Below are 24,418 nucleotides of genomic sequence, written 5' to 3' on the forward strand. Positions count from 1 at the left end.
GCATGTGACCGAAGAAGTGGGAGATGAGGGGGTGAGGATGAAGGTTTGTGTTGGATATTGGTATTAGGATAAACACGATTTTGAAGATGCAACAATATATGGTTATGTTCTTGATTTTTTTGGGACAAGCAAACAACTGCAGGTCGGGGATTTCATAGGAAATGATGAAATGGCCGACATTCCTGGTGGGATTATGTGTGTGTGAGGCCCATTATATTATATATATATATATATATATATATATATATATATATATATATATATATATTTAATAACAAAAAACATCATAAATAGTCCCCGTGGTAGTGTAAAGAAGAAAATGCCCTTCAGTTAACGGACAAAACTTAACGAAGTGAACAATAAGAACCAAACATCAAAAGTTTTGAAAGCACATGAGCCATCTATGATGTTTTGAAAGCACATGGATCAAACTTCAGATTTGAAAAAACCACATAGACCATTTATGATTTTTTTTTCTCAGATAACAAAGACGTCCATCTTTTCTTTTGTTGCGATTTAAATCCAGAGTTATATTTATGGTCCCTACTCATATTTATTATTTTATATACAATGTATCCTTCAATTATTTTGTTAATGCTAAACTTTTTAGAACATTACAAATTAATCCCTTTGATCATAAATATCTATTAAACCCCTTAAATTAAATTAAATAAGAATTAAACCATAATAGTTCATTTAAATATCAAATAAATTTCATTATATTTTAATTCTCATATTTACAAATTATATAGATAGATTAAAAATATATTCTCTGAGGAAGTACTTAGTACTTTGTTCCTATTGGACCAATTATTTATTTATTTATTCATGGGTCTGATTCCACCGCCAATCTAAACCAATAGAGATTGGATTGGTGTCGATAGTCGGTGTACTCTCCCACCAAAAGCCCTGATCCTCTCGAATCCTTCCATCAAAGCCGACTGCTCCACCGCCGTAGATATCCTTTTATCTTTCTCCCACCTATTTTTCTTTTTGATTAAATCCATTGAAGGTATGCTCCAGCGATCGCGAATCGATAACGTTAGTCGTCTTCTGCACCACATGTGTCGTCCAAACGAAGACTATTCAAGCCCTAATCGCGATTGCTCCACCGGATCGATGTATCTTTTTCCCTATCTTCTATTCTACGATTCTCTGTAGAAATTGATTTACCAAAGGTGCCAAAAGGACCGATTTTATTTCCTTCTACCGCTTCCCTGCTCCTTCTTCCAATTTCTCCTCTTTTTATGAGATTCTAATGTTTTCATGGAGGTGCTTTGGCCGGCGGCTTTCCCGCTTCCATTCGCCACTGGTGGAGTAGGTGTTGGGCGACCTGATGCAGTCCAGTGGTTATGGGATTCCAAAGGATACCCAGAAGGTTTGATTTTCGGCTTTAAAAGTTCGAATTTTTACTCTACTTTGAATATGATGAATTTTGATCTTTGGGCATCTTTGTAGTATGTCTCCGATGGCACACAAATCCAGCCATAAATCTCTCACTCCACAGACACAATTCTACCACCACCAATAAAATTCTCAGAGTGGAGGTTTAATGGCGGGAAACGATTGGATTAACAGTTACTTGGAAGCCATACTTGATGTAGGTCCTGGACTTGATGATAAAAAATCATCCTTGCTCCTCCGTGAAAGAGGTCATTTTAGTCTGACACGCTACTTCGTCGATAACGTTTTCGGCTTTGATGAGACTGAGCTACATCGCTTCTAGGTTAAAGTAAGTCCGATCCATTGATTTTTTGATTAATCTGTATTTGTGTCTGTCTATTTTCCTTACTTGCGGTATGTTTTTAACTTCGTTTGGAGGAATTGAATTGAATCGTGGTGTGTATTGTGTATTGTGTGTGTGTGTTTATGTTGCTTTGTTTGTCTATATTTTTCATTGGAATTGAGAATTAATCATCGTCGTATGTATATGAAGGCCCAAGCGACGAGGAGTCCTCAAGAGAGGAACACCCGGCTTGAGAATATGTGTTGGAGGATCTGGAATTTAGGTCGCCAGAAAAAATAGGTTTTTACAACTTTTGTTTACTTAATTGTTATTTTTTTTTTCTCAATTTTGTTTCTTATGCAATTAAATGTTGATTCAGTTGGTGAATTTCATCTGAACAGATTAGCCTAAAAGAAGCTTAATTTTGAAATCAGATTTGATTTACGAACAATCTGTGTGAACTGTTGGTGATTAATAATATCCAGAGAAATGAATGCAGACAATATATTTATGTAGTTTTTGCAAAGTAAGTTGGTGTTTCTGGTCATTCTTATTTAACATGTAATAGTATAATATATAAGTCTATGTTAACATGTTACAATTTTTATTACTATTTGTATAATGCTTTGGCAGTTTTTGACAGATTTTTTGTTGACCATATACTAAGTGTTAAGGATGGAATGTGGGGTAGTCACTTGAACGGTGGTTGTGTGTTATACACGGTAAGCTCAAAGAATTGCTCATATTTTCGGTTAGCACATGTTGTCTGTGCTTCTGTTTTAGTGTAACATGTAGCAATATACATTCATTTTTTTGTGTATTATGATAATATATTTTCCCCTTATTATGTCGGTATACATTGAAAAATTTACCAGTTATGTCATTGTACTTCAATAAGTTTACCAACTATGACATTGTACTTCCATTTTTTTCCCAATTTGTCATCATAATTTGAAAACATTACCCAATTATGGCAGTAAAAATTTTATTGTCTTTCAATGACAGCCAAAATTGAGGAGATTTATGTAAAGCGTAGTTGTAATGTGAAGAAATAGAAATAGGGTGCTATAGTAAAAAAATTGATTAGAGTATTTTTATTATTCCTTACATTTAACTGTTTATTTTTTATAAGGTTTTGGGCTAAATAATAATACCAATGTAGGTTACAAGTTAGGAGACTATTTAGGGACTTAAAAAAGATTTTAGCTACAACGAGATTTTAAACAACCTCAAAAAGGAATTCTGGTGCATTGGCACTGTCATTGAAGACCACGAGTTAGGCCACATGTCTATTAATTAATTCTCTTGTATTATAAATACTATATTTGGAATTTTTTTAGAGTAACTTAAGGCTATTTGCACATATGCTACTAGTTGTAATTTTTCCTTCTTTTATTTACTTTAAAAGACTATGAATATTATGAATCTACTATTTTTACTGTGTGTTCTATGAAACCCCCTCCTATTTCATAAAGATTAAAGGGTCTTTTTGGTATTGGAAAATTGATGGCTTCGCAAACATTTGATGGCTTCCAACCCTGCAAGCGGGGGAAATCCTCACTAGTTTTTATTAAGTAAACTAAATTCCAAAATTACGATATATAATTAAATAACAATAAATGGGTGTTACAATATGAAGTTTTGGATTTGTTATTCGAATTATGGAAATGTTATTAAAATTTTGAAATATGATTTTATTTATTTATTTATTTTATTTTTTACTTTGTTGGTAATGTGTAGTCTATAATTCTAAATGTATTTTTTTGTTACAAACATACTTTTAATATGACATGAAATTATTTGAAACAAATAAAAAGACAAAATGCAACCCTCAAGATCTTTTTGTCACATGCCACACTCTCATTTATTTTGCCACATGTAATTTTGTGGTTATTTTAAATTAATTTTTATTCCACGTGTCATTTTATGGTTTTTTCATTTTATTAAATTGTAGATAGTATTTATATTCAATAATAAATACATATCAATTTCATTAATAATCTTTCCTTTTAATTTCAAAATGACCAAATTAAAGATTCATTAATTTTCTTTATTTATTTATCTAAATTATTTGTTTAAATTTAAAAGAGAAAAAAAAACACTTTAATTTTTATAATTCAATATTTTCTCACTTTTCTTGTAAATTCATACTTTTCAAATGTTTAGAATTTTGTATTTAGTTTATATATATATATATATATATATATATATATATATATATAAACTCATGTAATACATGGGTCTAACACCTAGTCTACTCTAATAAATGAAAATCTTTTTGCCACATGTCAATCTCTCGTAAGTTTTGACATTTGTCATTTTGTGGTATTTTTAAAATAAATAATATCCACATGTCAATTTCTAGGTTTTTTTTAATTTTTAAAATTAAAAAGCCACATAATACATATATCTATATAAGTAAAGTATTAAATGTAATAAATGTGATCTTAAATTGCAATAAATATGTTTTTTTCTTTCTTATTTTAAAATTTTTTAAAAAATACTTAATGTTTATACTTTGATATTTAATATTTTTTAATTAACCCATGTAATACATGAGTCTCACACCTAGTATTATATATTTGATGACTCTGTATGTATATATATATATATATATATATATATATATATATATATATATATATATATATGGTTGGCAAGGTAAAATAAAATTGAAACTTTAAAAAACATAATATGAGTGTTATTTTTAAAGTTAGTTAGATGTTTCCGTAAACATGTCACTCTAAAGAAGATGGAAGCAACAATGATTATCATTTCACATTTTTCTTAAGGTTGCCTAGTTAACCGAGTTTGAGTAACTATGTGAATGTTTTGCCTTCACCGAATTGTTAAAAAATGAAGATACAAATATGAAATTTAAAGTAATAGGTACTAACTTTGATTCCTATATCAATTCCATTCTCAATATAATATAAAAAACCTTAAAAATATGAGTTCAATCTTCTATAGCAATGAAAGAAACGGACATGGTTCGAAGCTTTTGTTTTAAAACTTTTATAAATATTTTAAAACTAAAATCATTCAATATTATTAACCTGGTTTATTAACATTTTTTTTATACAATCACACTAAAATAGCTGTCAAAAACTATCAATTTGCTAAAGTTTCAACTAAAGAATGGAACAAAGTTATTACAAATGTGAATTGCACAAGTATCTGGTTATCATGTGGCTGGTAATAGTTCCTGATGAAACTAAGTTACCATATTGATATAATGACAATCACATGAAAGTATGATGCTACATTGTTGGAATAAAACGTACACACACATCTACAATGAAACACCAGCCAAAATAACACAAAAAACAAGAAATAGCATTCTAATTTAATTTTCCTGTTCATTTTAGAATCCTACCATCACTTCATATATTAAATAGATAAAACCAACATACTGAAGATTAAACTTGAAAGATGATGTATGAACATCAAAAAACGAAATAAAAAAATAAAACAAAACATGAATAAATTATCGAAGAACTCACTAAGAGGAGCAAAGAAGCAACAGAGAAAGAATCAGATGAGTCCAAAGATGGCTGCAGATAAAAACTTTCCTCCATGCTACCTAGACTGCTATCATTTGAAAGTCTTACAAAAGTGGTCTGCAACTAAAAAAATAAAATAAGAAAAAATGGATCATAAATAGAGAATAATAATTATACATCCTCTTTTTACCCATTTCATAGGCAGACTTGGTTCTAGATATTGAAATTAGTTCGGGAACAATATAAGACTGTAGGGGAGTTGTTTTTCTAGTTCCAGTTTTTCCATGTTTTATATCTTGTAACCATCACGAACGTATTTTATATAAAAGGTATTTACAAAAAAAAAGAGAAATGGTTTTAGTTTTTGCTAACAGCGAGTTGAAAGAGTTCATGAGGGTAAAAATTAACCAAGAAAAGATGACATACATCAATGTAACTAACTATTAACTGTAAAGTGGATCCAAAACCTCATTATAATATCATCAATATTAATTGTGAGTGGCTCGAAAATTAAGATCTTATTATCAATTTTGAAAGAATAATTATGAAACAACATAAATTTATTATTTATATTGTACTAATCAATAAGTAGAAAAGTAATGCATATAAAAAACAAAATGAAAACCTAACACTTCCATTGACAGCTCTTGTTTTGTTTAGTGTATTTTTACAAACACTTTATTTGTTTCAAACAGTAGAAAAGATGTCACGTTGCATTCACGGGAAACCGTTGACCGTAAATCCTCCATCAACAGCAATTGTTTGACCAGTAATGTAAGAAGCAGCAGGTAAACAAAGGAATGCCACAAGCGATGAGACTTCATTTGCTTCTCCAAGGCGTTTCAAAGGAGTTCTAGATGCCACACTATCCAAAAACTCCTTATTATCAAGTACCTACACAAATAAAGACATAACAGATCATGTTGTACTGTGTTTGGTGTGCATTGGACTTAAACCAAGACCGATGCCACCTTAAAAGATAGGACAAAGTGGGACAGAGAATCACGATCAATCTGTCAGTCTGTGCAAAAAGACGTAAATGCCCTCCTCATCCCCATCATCAAAAAAGGCACTAGAAAAGTTGTCGACAAAAGAAAGGCAAGATGAAGGAAGATTACCTCTTCGATAAGAGAGGTCTTAGTGAACCATGGTGCTACACAATTACTCCGAATGTTGTCTTTCGCCCATTCACATGCTAAATTCTTTGTAAGTTGATTCAGTGCAGCTGCGAATGTAAAACACACACGTTAAAACCAGAAGGGCATTCATGTCTTTTGCACAAACGAGAGATAGAGAATGAGTCCCTGTCCCACCTTGTTCCTTTTTTTTGGGTCGATGTTAACAGAGGGGTATAAATGTAAATTATGCAACCATTATCATACCTTTAATGGCACTGTAAACAGACCCAACACCAACATGAACCAGACCTGCAACAGAGGAAATAAACACAATGCTTCCAGCTCCTGAAGCTTTTAAAAGAGGATGTGCAAGTTGACTCATATGGTAAGAAGACTCCAAATTAGTAGCCATGAGCATTGAATACAGTTCTGGAGTATACTCTGTAGTAGGTTTCCTAATGTTTGTCCCCACATTGTTTATCTACAAGCAAGAAATCTATGGAAGTAAGTTTTATGAAGAGTGCAAAAGTTCGTATCAACATTTCAAGAATGAATTACTAATCCAACAGCAATATTAAGCAACTAACGATTCATTGTGATAATGTTTGCCCAAAAGTGTGTTGCACATGGCTAAAACCTAACAGGTTGAATGTGACTCCGAAATTAGTACCTTAAGCCTCACATAATCGTCAAATTATTAACTTCCGCTCACAAAAATTGAGCTATTAGCATCAATTTCAACTGGTGAAGCAATTATGTTTGAATTTGTAAACATGATCTAGAGTAAAAAGTTAAGTTTCGTGGGAACAAAAGTAGAAGAGCTTACTAAGATGTTGAGCTTGCCACTGAAAAGCGACGAGACTTGTTCGGCAAGATGTTCTCGTTGAGGACGAGAAGATAAGTCGCAGACGCATCCTGTGACGTTGAAACACTTGGCTGACCATTCTTGTAACCGTTGGTTAAGTTCAGCTTCGTTACGAGAGCAGGTGTGCACCGCCGCTCCTAACTCCGCCAGTTCCTCGACTACCGCGTAGCCGATTCCACGTGTACCACCGGTGACGAGAGCAGTTACTCCGGCTAGAGACCATCTGGGATTTCTAGTTGCACCAATACCATCGCCACTTACTGGAGCCTTCGTCGTCATTGATTCATTTTAGGCGATCAAATTATTATTTCACAAAATTTCAAGAATGGTCCCATGATTTAAAAAAGAGTAAATTACACGAATGGTCCTTGTGGTTTGGGGTAACTTACGCGCTTGCTCCCTAACTTATTTTTTTAACTTGTAAGACCCCTACTGTTTTTTTTATTGCGCGTTTGGTCTCGTCTAACCTAAAAAGACTATTGTGGGTCCTATCACATCCTAACTCAACCCATTTCTTTCCTCTTTTCTCCGTCAAGAGATCTCGACAACTGCCAATCAATTATAGTAACATTGCCGATGAACTCCGGAAGCTGCAACCAAAACCAAGGTCATCCAAAATCATAAAATCGCTTGCATATGTTTTCATAAACCATTTTTTTTCAGAAACCAAATAAAAACCGAAATTTTCATAAATCAAAAATTGAACATGTTCATAAATTTGTAGAAACCAAAAGAAAAAAAAAATCTTTATTGAAAATGAACCAATTCAAAATAATGAAGTGAGACTTTTAATGTTGGAGCTGTATATAAAATAGACCTAATTAGCACCTCATTTCCTTACCCCGGTACAATCTACATATTATCCCTCTGATTGCACGAACACCGATGATTAAATTCGATGGTCCAGTGAAATGTGAGAGAGGGAGAGAGAGAAGAAGAAGAAGAAGAATGAGATGAGAGTTTTTCCTCGGGAGAGAGAAAAAGAGAGAGAGGATGAGAATGAGAAGGAATGAGAAGGTATTTGGGTGGCCGTGGCGGCCTCCAGACGATGCTAAAAGATCTTTTTCCCTTCCAAACAGATCAAAATCAGAGGATGAAGGGTTTCCCGATCTTGCCTCTAGAAACGTTTGATGAAGGTGGGTTTTGTGGGTTTCATTGTCCTGTGGGGGTGGACGATCACTGTGGGGGAGTTTCATAATCACGTTGGATCTGTTGTGACCTGAAGCAATAACGGTGTTCGTTGGTCAGCCAGGGCCCGATGGTAGTGGGTGGAGGAGATAGAAAGACAGAGTAAAGAGGCGGTGGTAGATGGTTAGCGACAATACAATGGGTAAAAGGTTATCGCTGGAAATGGTGGTTTATGGACAGTGGAGGCAGGGGCAGACACAGGATTTTACGGTAGGGGTTGCACGGTAAAGTTAGGGGTTGCACGATAGTATAAAAAATAAAAATTTCGAAACTTTTCGAAAATTTTCCACTGCGGCAGGAAAAGTTAGGGGTTGCCGGTGCCACCGTGGACCACCCCTAGGTCCGCCCCTGAGTGGAGGTGGTAAAGGGGACCGATGGTGGCGTTTAAGGAAGAGAGGAAGACACAAAGAATAAAAACAGGACTTGGGGGAGAAAGGTAAACGAAGGGTGTGGGGGTGGAGGTCTACGTAGAGGTAGGGTAGGTTTTATTTAATGATTTAATTTATAAAATAATAAGAATATACTTATAAAAGAAATTAAAAAATATCATTAAGGGTAAAATAGACATTTTAACACTATTAGGGACTAAATGCAAAACAAAAACAAATAGTAGGAACCTTCCGAGTTAAAAAAAGAAGTTAGAGACCAAACGCGCAAGTTACTCAAACCATAGGGACCATTCGTGTAATTTACTCTTTAAAAAAAGAAAAAGAAATGAGAGCTTAAAATAAGGGTGCTGCTGTTAAAATACCACTAAAACTTCAATTTAAAAGTCAAACAAGTATATAACTTTTGTAGCTTTTAGCATAACGAATTTTCTTTTATCTAGGGGTGTTATTCGGGTCGGAACTGGACCGAACCGACCCAAACCCGAAAACCGAATAACGGTAATTGCATGAACCGAAAACCGAACTGATTAACCAATACGGGTTCGGTTCGGTTCGGGTATTAATCGGTTCGGTTCGGTTCGGTTATTACCCGAATAACGTATACAAGATGATTAAGGACCTAATATAATTGAAAAAAACCGAATAAACCGTATTAAGATTCTATGACCTGAATAACTCGAATAATAGAATAACAATGCACTTTTATACATCAACACAAAACATTCAGAAACTAACATAACACAATAACACATTAAAAAATAACATTTACATAGTAGATAAACATAATGAAAATTAATTTCTTACTTAAGTTTCTTGAGTTGGAGCCAATTTTCCATGACTAAACAAAGTAGGAATTCATGAATCTTTAGAGACAATAGGAATGATTGATTTTTAAAAGTTTGAAACAAGAGGAAGTATCGACATAAGTGATTTCGAGTTTGGAAATAGATGGGAAGATTGGTCGATTTTGAAACAATGAGAATGAGCACAGAGTTTTTTCTGTTATGAACGACGATGACAGAAATGTGAATCGTGATTTGATTTCTTTCGATCAGAGAAAGGGGGGAATGAATGTTTATTCGGGTCGGGTATTTAGAACCGAATAAGCTCTTATTTGGACAACCCGAGTACCGAATAATTGAATAAACATAATATAGATACCCGAAACCCGAATCAAATTGCTTATTCGGGCCTAATTCGGTTTGGTCCGGTTCGGATTTTCGGGTCAAATTCTCATCCCTACTTTTATCTATCATCAAACATTAATTATTCTATTGCTTTTGTTTATTAATCTATTATACTATAATTATTTTAATAATTTTATTTTCTAATCAATACATTATTATTAATAACTTTTTTATTAATTTGCATATAAGATATTTAATAAATAATATAGGGTAATTCAAAATCAACAAGTAGAAATCAAAAATTTAAATTATTTACCTAAGCACCTAGATATGTGGTGAAGCCTTCTCCTTATTATTATTTTTCCTAATTTACATATATATGAAATTAATCATAAACCACCAGATATTTGGTAATTCAAAATGAAATTATTAAAATGATTATGGTGTAATGGATTAATAAAGTTGATTTTGAATTACGTTTATGATTAATTCCCAATTTGTGTTTATGTATTTATTTATTTTTAATTATTAGATAATATTCAAATTATGTAACTTTCTTTTTATAGGGATATTAGAAGAGCCTTTCCTAATGGCAACTTTGAATCAAACATTGACCAAACTGACGCTCTGCGTCCTTTCTCTTGACGACACAACACATAAAATTCTCATTTCATCCATTTGACCCTTGTTAACGTTACTATGTACGACCATGTTAAACTTAACGGAGAGCATAAACAGGACGTTATCAAGCCAGGACCTTGGCCGATGCCCGGTCTTGGCCTAAGTGATCCAACACCGGGATGGCGGTTCGTTTTCCCTCACGAGGAAAGAATATTCCTCGTGATATTCTCATTCACTCACAACCAATCAGGTCGTGACAAAGACCATGGTGACGCTGACGTCACCTAGCATGTTAGTTAGCGTGGGCATATCCCTCCCAGTAAGAGGAGGCCACGTTTCACACCAACTAGACAAGGTCCCCACGATCCGTTAGTAACAGGTATAAAAGGATCTCTTCCAGCTCAAGGAAGGGATCCATCTTCTTCCTCACAGAATTTACCCTAAAACTCTCTCTCTCTGAAAACTAACTTGATCGTCGGAGTGACGTCCCGGGAGAACACCCAGTCGTCCTTTAACTATTCTTCTGTGCTGTGTTCTCAGGAAAACTTCCAGGACAGATCCATCAACCAACCTCCAAACCCCTGTAGAGCATGTCACAACATTTGGCGCCATCCGGACGTATCCTCAGATTGATACGGCCAATAAACGAAACTGGTTCTCTGCGAAAGGGCGATCTAAACCCAATAGCATCTTCGACTGCGGTAGAAGACCTGTTTCAAATACCGGTGACGGTAACCAACGAACACCACTGCGACTATAGAACATAGACCCCAATCCAGGTGTTGATGACACAAATCCCACCGATTACGGAGCCAGTACTCCAGAGTAGTTCCTGGCAACTGTCGTTGGATGGTTCGCTGCCTCAGACGGAGATATCGCATCCTGATCTGCTGCAGGAGCTTCCGCATGACGGCACGAAGGTACTCACTATCTCTAAGTCTCGTAAGAGAAACACAACTCACCATGCAGAGGACGAGATAAAGGTACTCTCGAGAAATCTACTCAATATTAGTTTTTCAAGCAGCGATCCCAGACCATTGAACTGGGATCCGCGAGATCCACTCCTCATATCTGATTCATCCGTAACATGAAAATCCATCGAATATACATCGAAAATGGTAGCTGCTCTGATATACTATACGAGCATTTCTTCCGGCAGCTACCAGATGCGTGGAAGGAGGGGCTACGACCCCCAATCGGAGGGCCATTAGTAGGGTTCACCGGCCACAGTTTGTGGCCATTAGGCACTATCCGGCTGCCCTTAACGTTGGTCAGTCACGACGAAAAGGACCGAATCACAAGAACAATCGAATTCTCTATGATCCGGTTTCCAGCAGAACACCATATTCTGCTTGGACGGTCGACAATCTGCTTAATACACTTCGTACCATCGACGATCCATGGCATCGTTAAATTTAGCATGCGTCAGGGATCAGCGACGATCCTCGCCACAAACAGCACGACACAACATTGCCACCAGATCATAGCTGCGCCCGAGTTGGTGCGAGCACCAAAGAAGTTGAAGGAGGGATGTTCCACCGAACAACATCAAATAAACATGGAATACCCAGAACAACTCGTGCGAATCGGCGCTCACCTAACCGGAGAGACCAGGGCGCGACTGGTAGCGCTCCTGAAGCAACATTCCACCGTGTTCTCCTGGAAACCAACAAATCTGACAAGCGTGGATCGGCAGGTTATAGAACACAGTTTCAATATCACGCCTAGAATGTAACACCCCAAATCAGGTATTACTCTTTGGACCCTTGAAATGGAAAATATGGCATAATGGTCCCTTAGTACGCGGGGCGTACTCCAGGAGTACACGGGGTGTACTCCAGGAGTACGCGGGGCGTATTCTAGGAGTACGCTTAGCATACTAAGGATATACGATCGTGGAGGGTAGCCGCGTTTGCCCCAGAAGGTCAAAACCCTAATTCTTGGACTTGTCACCTATTTAAACACCCTTAAGCGTCTTGGACCAAACCCTAATCAACCTCCATAGCCTCATTTCGCCCTTTTACCCCAGAGTTCCCTTTTGAGAGTGTTCTTGAGCTTAAGGAGTGTATTTGTGACCGTTTTAGAGCTTATTCAAGAAGAAGAAATTGCTAAGCAAGCTTGGAGTGGCATTGGGCTTCAAGAATCTGCATCTAGTTCACCTTGAAGAGCTTATGGAGGTATAAAGTCTTGATCTTGCCATCTTATTCATTAGATCTAGTTAGGGTTTTCCATATTGTCCCTTTTGTTGGTTCTTGGACCTCCTCTTGAGAGTTGAGCAACTCCAGAGACTGAAATGGTTATATTAGAGCTTGGTGAGCATGCTAGATGCATAAAGGTGCTAGCTTGAAGGCTATCTAGACTCCATGCATGAGTTTGAAGCTTTATATGAAGTTCTAATGTGAAGAATGAAGTTTTGAAGTCCCATATAGTATGCAAGGGCATAAAGTTGCCAACTTTATACCTTAGCACGTCTTAATGGACTCAGATCTGAAGCTTCACGTTTATATCCCAAGCATTAAGAACTTAATGGTCATTTATGCATGCCAGACTAGTACGCCGCGCGTAGAAGCATGTACGCAACGCGTACGGCTAAAGGAGCCAGTACGCTGAGTGTACAGGGGTGGTACGCAAGGCGTACGCACTCAGATGGGTTTGGGATTGTAAGCCCTGTGGGCCTTAATCGGTTATTGGGCCTGGTCATGTTTTGAGTTGGTGGTCCAATTTATCTATTTTGGGCCATGGTTGCTATGGTTGGGCCTTCTTGGGCCATGCGGCCCATTAATAGTTTTGGACATGGACTTTGAGGCAAAGGAAGACTCTTGGCTTATTATGAAAGGACTTAGGCTTGGGTACTTGATTTCTTTAATTAGATTATAGTTAATCCTAATTTTGGGTTAATGATATTATTGTTCAGCACGGGTGGTTTCAGACTGTTAGACGAGCAGCTATTGTGTTCAGCAGACTAAGGTGAGTCTCCTCACCATACCAATGGGTCTAAGGCACCAAGGCCGGCCCATTCAGTTAGTTGTATTGTTTATTGTGGATTCACTGCTAATATGTTTGGTATGCATGTATATGGGAATGTGCTAGTACTTTATTGACTAGATATGTGAAGATCCCGGGGGGAGCCCGTGGCAGTTGGATACAAGACCATGTGGGGGAGCCCATGACATTCCAGGTAAAGACCATGGGGGAGCCCATGGCAAGTAGTTAAGAATATGTGGAGGAGCCAATAGCACATAGGTATAAGACCCTGGGGGGGAGCCCACGGCCTCCTGGAGTAAGACCCTGGAGGGAGTCCACGACATCTCTATATGTTATATATATATATATATATATATATATATATATATATATATATATATATATATATATATATATATATTATGTAGTATGATAGTTATTTCATTGATATATGGTATGCTAGTTGACCATGTGTTAGTTGCATGGAAGACCCCGGGGGGAGCCTGTGGCAGTCGGATATCAGACCATGTGGGGGAGCCCATGGCATCCTAGGTAAAGACCATGGGGGGAGCCCATGGCATGTAGGTATAAGACCCTGTGTGGAGCCCACGACATCCTTATATGTTTGTATGCATGGCTTATGTTGTTTCAGGTACTTCAGAGCCTAAGGGTTAGGGCAAGTCTTGATGGAGCGACATGCACTCTCCGACGATTTTATTTGGGGACACTCTGATATTATAAATAAAATGTTTGATGTTGTGGATTTTGAAAACAATTGTGATTGGTAATTCATGTTTATTGGAAATGGTTTTGTTAATTAAAAATGAAAAAATTTCTTGGAAATTTGGGTCATTACAACTTGGTATCAGAGCCTTTGTTTGAGGGATTCGGGCACACTCTCGGGGTGTGTCAGGACTCAAACTAAGGAAATGGTAAAATTGTTTTAAAAAATCAAAAGTTAAAAACTTTTTAAAATGGAAAAGGGGAGAGTGCAATGCACGTAATCGTCCGAGCTCAAGTAAGTGGTTCCCCCAATATGTTAGCCATGTTATACTGATATTTGGATTATGATAGTCGGGTGGATTTTGCTATGTGTATGCTATAAAAATTGTATACGGTTAGGATCTTATAGCCTTAGAATGATTGATTTGGCCTTATTACCTGTTCCTCGTCTGGTTGTGGTCCTAGGGTAGAGTCTGTTATTCGAAAGTCTATTTGATCCTGTTCTGTGTATAATTTGCATGCATAGGGCAGCCTGTTATGATTGATTCGAGTTCTGGTTTGATGGGATTGAGCAAATTTTAGGATAACCTAGGATTTGAGTATGCGGTAGTTTGGGAGTTATGTTTTGTTCCGGGATGAATTAGAGTTGTCAGGTAGAGCCTTATGGAAGGTACATGTAGGTGTGGAAGGTAGTATTGGGCCCATACTACTGAAAGCACAGGACCTGTACCCGAACTAATGTTAGATCTGGAAGCTCTAAGGAGAACTGGTGTGGAGGAATCCCCTTTTTGGATATTTGATCATTCTGTCATATGGTATTTCAGATCAGGATGGTGGTGACACGACATGGAGCAGAGGGATCAGGATCAGGATCAGGATCCGGATCTGGGTCGGGCGACGGTACCGAGCCCATTGACGAGAGGCTGCACGAGCTTATTGCAACTGAGGTTATGAGGGGCCATCCTTGACGCTACCCCAGTGATTTTTGGGACAGTCAAGGAAGGGATGATGGAGATCATGGAGAAGCGGCTCAGGTCTTTTCGAGCTGAGATTGTTGCGGGCCAGTTCGAGGCTCGAACTCCCTCGTTCCGGGAGTTCAAGGCGTGCAGAGCGCCTAAGTTCTTTGGGGTCAGGGACCCCATAGCTAGTCGACGCTGGGTGGCAGACATGGAGAATGCCCAACGCATGAGCTTTTGCCCCGATGTGGCAAAGGTGGGGTTTGCCTCGTGCATGTTGAGGGACCGATCCATGGATTGGTGGGATGAGGTGACTACCCAGGTGGGAGCAGCCGGTGTGTCTGAGATGACATGGGCGGAGTTTTTCAGACGCTTTGATATGGAGTTTGCACCATCTATTGAGGTGCAACGGTTAGTGAGGGAGTTCCAGGAGCTCCAACAGACCACCGAGACTGTGGCGGAGATCACCGCCAAGTTTCAGGAACGAGCATTGTTGATCCCGCAGTATGCTGCAGATGAGGACATGAGGAGGACGAGGTATCATTCCATGATGAGGGATGATATCCGTGGTGAGCTTTACAGGGTGCAAAACCCTGAATGAGATGGTAGAGAAGGCACGGGAGCGGGAGATGGAGTTAGAGCTTCGCACCAAGCGGAAGCCAGAGCAGGTTCGTACAACTGTAGGTTAAGCTAAAAAGCCTAAGACCTCTGATTCTTCTAGTAGGGGCCACTAGGTCCGTGGCCGGTGTGCCGATTGCGGTAAGCTGCACAGTGGGGCTTGTCGAGCAGCGGGGTTGGGATGTTACGCGTGTGGCTAGTCGGGCCATATGAGCACGGACTGCCCCAAGAAGGGCTTGATTTGTTTTCACTGCAACCAGACTGGCCATAAAAAGGCCGATTGTCCGAGGTTGCGGGGAGGAGGAGGAGTAGTGGCGGCGCCTGCGCCCGCCACAATGAGGATCACTGATGGCCGCCCTGCCAAGGCGGATGCTCCTGTGGTGAAGAGCCGCGCGTTTCAGTTGACTACCGAGGAGGCTCGAGCAGCGCCATACGTTGTAGCTGGTACGTATTTTATTTTCCTTCTTGATATTTGATTTGTATTGCTTATGTGTATATATGTGCTCCTGTATAAGGACCTTTTTGGTCAATGGTATGTCGGCTCACGTTATTTTCGATTCGGGAGCTACTCGATCGTTCGTATCTCTTGCGATTAGCAAGAAGTTTCGGGATGCTCCGGGAACTTTGGATTGCCTGCTTGAGGTTGAGATTGCAGATGACCACACCGTGAGTGCTGTGGGGGTATATTGGGGCTGTGTCCTGAATGTGTTTGGGGAGAGGTTATGTGTTGATTTGGTTCCGATACCATTGCAAGGGCTGAAGGTGATCGTCGGGATGGACTGGTTGGGGGCCAATGGGGCCATGATAGACTGTGAGCGCCAGCTGGTGATAGTTCGAACCCCAAGTGGGATAGAACTAGTTATTCATGGGGAGAGGGCCTCTTAGGGGCCAACCCTCTGTTCAGCTGTAAGGGGTAGGAGACTTCTCCATCAGGGTTGTTCGGGATTTTTGGCGTATATCTCGGATACGAGGGTTGAGATCACGACAGATTTGGGCAGTGTGCCGGTTGTACGGGATTTTCAGGATGTATTTCCTGAGGAGTTGCCTGGGGTGCCTCCGGAGAGGCAAGTAGAATTTCACATTGATTTGGTGCCGGGTGCCGCCCCGATAGCTAAGGCGCCGTATCGGCTAGCCCCGCCCAAGATGCAGGAGCTGTCTACGCAGCTTCAGGATCTGCTAGACCGAGGGTTTATCCGTCCGAGCAGCTCTCCGTGGGGAGCACCAATCCTGTTTGTGAAGAAGAAGGACGGGTGACACAGGATGTGCATCGATTATCGAGAGCTGAAGAAGCTAACGGTGAAAAACCGTTATCCACTTCTGAGGATCGATGATTTGTTCGATCAGCTGCAGGGTGCATCTTGGTTTTCCACGATTGATCTTCGGTCAGGCTACCATCAGATGAAGATTAGGGATGAGGATATACCGAAGACAACTTTCAGGACTCAGTACTGTCACTATGGGTTTGTGGTGATGCCATTCGGGCTCACCAATGCCCCAACAACGTTCATGGACCTCATGAACAGGGCGTGTAGGCCGATGTTGGATCGGTCTGTGATCGTTTTTATCGATGATATATTGTTCTATTCTAAGACCAAGGAGCAGCATGAGCAACATCTAAAGGAGGTATTGGAGACACTGAGGATTGAAAGGCTGTATGCCAAGTTCTCAAAGTGTGATTTATGGTTGCGAGAAGTGCAGTTTTTGGGGCACGTTATCAACCAAGAGGGTATTTTGGTTGATCCAGCCAAGATCGAGGCAGTGATGCGGTGGGAAGTGCCACAGAATGCATTTGAGATCCGTAGCTTCTTGGGTCTAGTCGGGTACTATCGGAGATTCGTCCAAGATTTCTCCAAGATCACCATACAATTGACTCATTTGACCAAGATGAATGTGACTTTTCGGTGGGGCCTGTACGAGCAGTTGGCTTTCGAGACCTTGAGACAGAGGTTGTGTGAGGCCCCGATTTTAGCACTACCAGATGGGTTGGATGATTTGGTGGTGTATTGTGATGTGTCTATCATAGGGTTAGGCGCTGTGTTGATGCAAAGGGGGAATGTGATCGCGTACGCCTCGAGGAAGCTGAAGCCTCATGAGGTGAACTACCCCACTCATGACCTGGAATTGGGGGCAGTGGTGTTTGCCCTCAAAATTTAGAGGCATTACTTGTACGAAGTTCGGTGCACCATCTTTACTGATCGTAAAAGTTTGAAGTACTTGATGGATTAGCAGAACCTGAACATGCGGCAGAGGAGGTGGTTGGATGTACTGAAGGATTATGATTGCGAAATCTTGTACCACCCACGGAAGGCCAATGTGGTGGCCGATGATTTGAGCCGCAAGTCGACAAATGCTCCGATTAGGGACGTTTTTTTAGGATGACAATGATCTCTCCATTGTTGGATATGATCAAGGAGGCTCAGGTGGATGGTTTGAAGAAAGAGAACTGGAAGATAGAGCGAATTTGGGGTCAGATTCCCTTGTTTGTTCGGGATAGTCGAGGTCTTCTGACACAGTGTGGCGGGTGTGGGTACCGGTATCCGGTGGAGTGAGACATAAGACCTTGGAGGAGGCACAAGAATCCAAGTTCTCTATTCACCCTGGGGCCACAAAGATGTATAAGGATCTGAGGTTGAGTTAGTGGTGGCCCTGCATGAAGCGGGATATTGCGTGGTTCGTGGAGCGGTGCTTGACCTGCAGGAAGGTCAAAGCCGAACATCAGAGGCCTCACGGTAAGGTTCAGCCGTTACCCATTCCTATGTGGAAATGGGAAGAGATCACCATGGACTTCATCACAAAGTTACTGAGGACGACGAGGGGTGTGGACTCCATTTGGGTCATTGTGGATAGATTGACGAACAGTGCCCACTTTATTCCGATCCTCGAGAGTATCTTTGATGAGAAATTAACAGATATTTATATGCGAGAGGTGGTGGTTAGGCACGGGATGCCAGTGTCGGTGGTCTCCGACTGGGATGCCCGTTTTACATCCAGGTTTTGGAGGAAGTTCCACGAAGAGTTGGGCACTCATTTACATTTCAACACTGCTTACCACCCCCAAACAGATGGCCAGAGTGAGAGGACAATCCAGACACTCAAGGATATGCTTCGGGCATGCGTGCTGGATTTTGGAGGGAGTTGGGATACATACCTCCCACTAGCAGAGTTTTCATATAACAATAGTTATCATGCTAGTATCGACCGACCCCCGTTTGAGATGTTGTATGGTCGGAGGTGTAGGACACCAATTTGATGGGTTGATGTTGGACACCGAGTCATAGGAAGCACCGATGTGCTGCTCAAGACTACCGAGTTGATTCAGCAGGTGCACAACCGACTGCGAGTCGCATAGAGCCGTCAGAAAAGTTATGCTGACCGGCGTCGATCGGACCTCGAGTTTCAGGTGGGAGATTTCATCTTGCTGAAAGTGTCACCATGGAAGGGTGTTATTAGATTTCGGAAGAGGGGCAAGTTAGGGCCTCGATATATTGGTTCGTTCAGGGTTTCTGCCCGGGTGGGCAAGGTGGCTTACCGTTTGGATCTGCCGGATGAGCTTAGCTAGATTCACAACACCTTCCATGTGTCTCAGCTTCGGAAGTATGTCACAGACGAGGCTGAACTACATTGAGAGCCTGAACTACATTGAGAAAACCATTGCGGTTCTGGATAGAAAGACTAAGGTTCTTCGTAACAAGGAAGTGAAGCTAGTGAAAGTGCAATGGCAGCACCGAAGAGGCTTTGAATGGACATGGGAGTCGGAAGATGAGATGCGAGAGCATTACCCGGATCTGTTTGCATCTGCGGACTTCGAGGACAAAGTCTAGTCTAAGTGGGGGAGAGTTGTAACACCCCAAATCAGGTATTAGTCTTTGGACCATTGAAATGGAAAATATGGCATAATGGTCCCTTAGTACGCGGGGCATACTCCAGGAGTACACTTAGCGTACTATGGATATATGATCGCGGAGGGTGGCCGCGTACGCGGGGTGTACGCGACAGAAGGGCAAAACCCTAATTCTTGGACTTGACACCTATTTAAACTCCCTTAAGCCTCTTGGACCAAACCCTAATCAGCCTCCATAGCCTCATTTCTCCCTTTTACCCCAGTGTTCCCTTGTGAGAGTGTTCTTGAGCTTAAAGAGTGTATTTGTGACCATTTTAGAGCTTATTCAAGAAGAAGAAATTGCTAAGCAAGCTTGGAGTGGCATTGGGCTTCAAGAATCTGCATCTAGTTCACCTTGAAGAGCTTCTGGAGGTATAAAGTCTTGATCTTGCCATCTTATTCATTAAATCTAGTTAGGGTTTTCCATATTGTCCCTTTTGTTGGTTCTTGGACCTTCTCTTGAGAGTTGAGCAACTCCGGAGACTGAAATGGTTAGATCCGAGCTTGGTGAGCATGCTAGATGCATAAAGGTGCTAGCTTGAAGGCTATCTAGACTCCATGCATGTGTTTGAAGCTTTATATGAAGTCCTAATGTGAAGAAAGAAGTTTTGAAGTCCCATATAGTATGCAAGGGCATAAAGTTGCCAACTTTATGCCTTAGAACGTCTTAATGGACTCATATCTAAAGCTTGACGTTTATATCCCAAGCATTAAGAACTTAATGGTCATTTATGCATGCCAGACTAGTACGTCGCACGTAGAAGCATGTACGCAGCGCGTACGGCTAAAGGAGCAAGTACGCTGAGCGTACAGGGGTGGTACGCAAGGCGTACGCACTCAGATGGGTTTGGGCTTGTAAGCCCTTTGGGCCTTAATCGGTTATTGGGCCTGGTCATGTTTTGAGTTGGTGGTCCAATTTATCTATTTTGGGCCATGGTTGCTATGGTTGGGCCTTCTTGGGCCATGCGGCCCATTAATAGTTTTGGACATGGACTTTGAGCCCATTAGCAAAGGAAGACTCTTGGGTTATTGTGAAAGGACTTGGGCTTGGGTACTTGAGTTCTTTAATTAAATTATAGTTAATCCTAATTTTGGGTTAATGATATTATTGTTCAGCACGGGTGGTTTCGGACTGTTAGGTGAGCAACTTTTGTGTTTAACAGACTAAGGTGAGTCTCCTCACCATACCAATGGGTCTAAGGCACCAAGGCCGTCCCATTCAGTTAGTTGTAGTGTTTATTGTGGATTCACTACTGATATGTCTGGTATGCATGTATATGGGAATGTGCTAGTACTTTATTGACTAGATATGTGAAGACCCCAGGGGAGCCCATGGTAGTTGGATACAATACCATGTGGGGGAGCCCATGGCATTCCAGGTAAAGACCATGGGGGGAGCCCATGGCAAGTAGTTAAGACCATGTGGGGGAGCCAATGGCACATAGGTATAAGACCCTGGCGGGAGCCCACGGCCTCCTGGAGTAAGACCCTGAAGGGAGTCCACAACATCCCTATATGTTTATATATATGTTTTATGTAGTATGATATTTATTTCAGTGATATATGGTATGCTAGTTGACCCTGTGTTAGTTGCATGGAAGACCCCAGGGGGAGCCCGTGGCAGTCGGATATCAGACCATGTGGGGGAGCCCATGGCATCCTAGGTAAAGACCATGGGGGGAGCCCATGGCTTGTAGGTATAAGACCCTGGGAAGAGCCCACGACATCCTTATATGTTTGTATGCATGACTTATGTGGTTTATGTAGCTTATATAGCTAATATGGATTATGTGATTATGTAGATTGTGTGGGGTATGCTCTGGGGAACTCACTAAGCATTAGATTACAGTTTGTTGGTTGTTTCAGGTACTTCAGAGCCTAAGGGCAAGGGCACGACTTGATGGCGTGACATGCACTCTCCGACGATTTTATTTGGGGACACTATGATATTATAAATAAAATGTTTGATGTTGTGGATTTTGAAAACAATTGTGATTGGTAATTGTTGAATCATAAAAAGTGACCCTCTTGAACTTCAACTACCGCAGCCAACAAGCTACCGCAGTCAAGCTCCCTCTTCAGCATCCGCATCCGAAGTCATCCAAGCCAACCACAGTCACTCTTACTTTACTTAGTTTATTTGTCTTTCTGTAATTCTCTCTATTGTCCAGTATGCCTTGCATGGCTACTCTTAGAGAGTGAATCTAATGTAACTCCTTGAGTCTCTATAAATAGAGCTCATTCTCTTTTATTCATTACGCATCTATCAATCTGAATACACATCTCTGAAGTTATCTTTTCTATCTCTCTATCTAATTACGCATCTCTTCTTACTCACAAATCTTACTAGAATATAACTGATTACACTCTCTCTTCGGAGCAAGTCTTTTGTGACTTAATCACTAAGTTTGATCTCACTTATTAACTTGGCTTAAATGCATTCCTCGTTATGAATCAACTTATGTGTATACTTGATATAACAATTGTTGTCATTTCCATTTCTTTACTTTTCTGCAACTAACTCTCTAACTATCTAACTCTAACTTATTAATATTATTGTTGAGCTTTTAGATCCTTCGAGATTAACTATTCCGCAATATACTTGTTCTAACGTTTGTTCAAGTGTGTCTCAAAGTTTTTCTCTCAACAATTGGTATCAGAGCCATAGTGGTTGCTTTTTGAAAATGGAACTCTGATTTTCAAAGGGCCTTCTATAACACTGAAGCTCATTTCTTAAAAAAAAAACTTCAAAAACAAATGTGGCACAATCGTTATCTCTGAATGTTTCTAACAGTGTTGGTGGTTCTAATCGAGCCCCAATACTGGTAGCAAATGAATATCATCACTGGTCCCAAAGAATGGAAAGATACTTAAGGAGACTTGGTAGAGATGTATGGCGATCCGTAGAAGAAGGACCACATGTCCCAGTCCTTACACCAGTCCAAACTGACGGCGCTACAACCAGACTAGGAGGAGGTCAACCAGTCATGAACCGTCCCACCAAGGATGATCTCGATAAAATGGAAAATGATGCTGTTGCTTTTTATGAAATCTCTTGTGGAGTTGCTCCTGACAACTTCGATATTATCATAAATTGCAAATCAGCAAAAGAGATCTGGGAAGTTCTCAAGAATTTGTACGAAGGCTCAGAACAAGCACAAGACAAGAAGCTTACTACCGCACTCAATGAGTTCAACAACTTCAAAGCTCATACTGGCGAAAGCTTGGAAGACTCCTTCAAAAGGTTCAACCTGATAGTCACCAAGTTATCCAATGCGGGCACCATCCTCAGTAACCATGAAACAAGTCTTCAGTTTCTTAATGGTTTGGGAAGACATTGGACTACGGCTAAGATGATAGTCCAAGGCGATAGAAAGATTCATTCTTTGTCACTCTACAAGCTCTATGGAGAACTACAAGCACAAGAATCCACCGTACTCAAAGACTGTGCTGACTTCGGAGGACCACTTGCACTCATAGCACAAGCTCCACATAATCAATCTTACTTTCCCTCGTATGACACTCCACCGCAGTCATACGAAGCTGATTCAAAGTATGATGATGAAGAAGAATTTCAGAAGGCTATTGCTCTGGTTAGCCAACAGTTCAATCGTCTATCACCTCCTTCCTTCCGTAAGAATCAACAGTTCAACAAACCTCCATTCAACCGTAACTTCAGTCCCCTGAATAACCATCCTCGATATCCCAAAAGTTCTCATCCACCACCTTAATCTCAAAATACTCAACCAAAGGAGGCACCGCAGTCTACTCAAACCACTGACTCCGGTACTCCCTCAGAAGACAAGACTGATGTTGTAATTTGCCACAAATGCAACAAAGAGAATCATTTTGCAAGAGATTGTAAGGCCAATGTAGTAAAAGACAAAGCATTCTACCTTAGAATGGCTCAAGAGTTGGAAGATAAGGAAAAGGCAAGGGCATACGTAGCCCATGTCAAAAGAGACCATCAAGTTTGGTCATCCGGAGACGAAGATGAAGCCATCAACAATGTCAAAGGAAAAGGGAAAATCTACATGCTGGCAATTGCGGATGATGATGGGTCTACAAAGCTGGACAAGAATTACTGCTACATGGCAAAGGATGGAACTCTAAGCATCGTCGAACAGGTAAAACTCATGATCCAAACTCTAAACTATAGCATGCATGACTGTCAACCTTACATAGATGATCTTAATGACACATGTGCTGCCGTCCTTACAGACTATAACAAAGCCTTAGATGAGAAGAACATTGCGTCCCAAGAGATGTTCCATGTGAGAGGACGACTGGATAACAAAAGACTCAAAATGGCTATGCTAGAAAAGGACTTAGAGTTAGAAAAAGATCCAAGAATGTTGAGTGAAACACAATTAGAGATAGCTTTGAACCAGAGAGATTTAGCTCAGAGTGAAATTGTACGCTTAAATATCTTAATCGAAAAATTGTTCAATGAAAGTGAAGCTATTGAAAATTTGGTAAATAATGGAACCGTGGACAATACATACAATTGGGGTTGGTCAAATGGATATCCTACCGCAATGGATTCCTCACCCCGGTTCAACAAAGACAGGCTGTATGTCCATCCAGACCGAGAATTTCACTTCCCAGTCAATGACAAGACCTTTCCCGAAGACATCAAAACTCACTTCGGTAGACTTCATAATCTAAGCAATAATTGTGTCATTGAGGAAATTGTGCCTGAGGTTTCGGGTCAGACATGTGATCAAATTCCTATCTGTG

At 40.2% G+C, this 24,418-nt stretch overlaps 1 protein-coding gene and 1 long non-coding RNA gene across 6 annotated transcripts; one reads left to right on the forward strand and one right to left on the reverse strand.

Annotated features, from left to right (window-relative positions):
- Window positions 1-831: 831 nt before the first annotated feature.
- LOC145117634 (uncharacterized) lies at window positions 832-3,080 on the forward strand. Of its 5 annotated transcripts, none has more exons than XR_013712729.1 (6): window positions 832-1,378; window positions 1,459-1,732; window positions 1,937-2,026; window positions 2,128-2,252; window positions 2,360-2,448; window positions 2,889-3,080. It is a non-coding gene; the product is annotated as an uncharacterized LOC145117634 (long non-coding RNA). The 5 variants fall into 5 exon arrangements; XR_013712727.1 differs by having other exon boundaries at window positions 2,370-2,448; window positions 2,889-3,076; XR_013712728.1 differs by lacking the exon at window positions 2,889-3,080 and having other exon boundaries at window positions 2,106-2,252; window positions 2,370-2,632.
- Window positions 3,081-5,835: 2,755 nt separating this feature from the next.
- On the reverse strand, window positions 5,836-7,512 carry LOC145115250 (tropinone reductase homolog At5g06060-like). The gene is made up of 4 exons (XM_079051502.1): window positions 7,174-7,512; window positions 6,612-6,828; window positions 6,348-6,454; window positions 5,836-6,123 (listed from the first exon to the last, which is right to left on the reverse strand). Exons 1-4 carry the CDS (start codon window positions 7,489-7,491, stop codon window positions 5,947-5,949), a joined length of 819 nt encoding a protein of 272 aa, XP_078907628.1. The 5' UTR covers window positions 7,492-7,512; the 3' UTR covers window positions 5,836-5,946.
- Window positions 7,513-24,418: the final 16,906 nt, after the last annotated feature.

This window comes from Lactuca virosa, chromosome 5 (assembly GCF_052849685.1).
Source record: "Lactuca virosa cultivar CGN04683 chromosome 5, Lactuca_virosa_CGN04683_v6, whole genome shotgun sequence".
Classification (NCBI taxonomy): domain Eukaryota; kingdom Viridiplantae; phylum Streptophyta; class Magnoliopsida; order Asterales; family Asteraceae; genus Lactuca; species Lactuca virosa.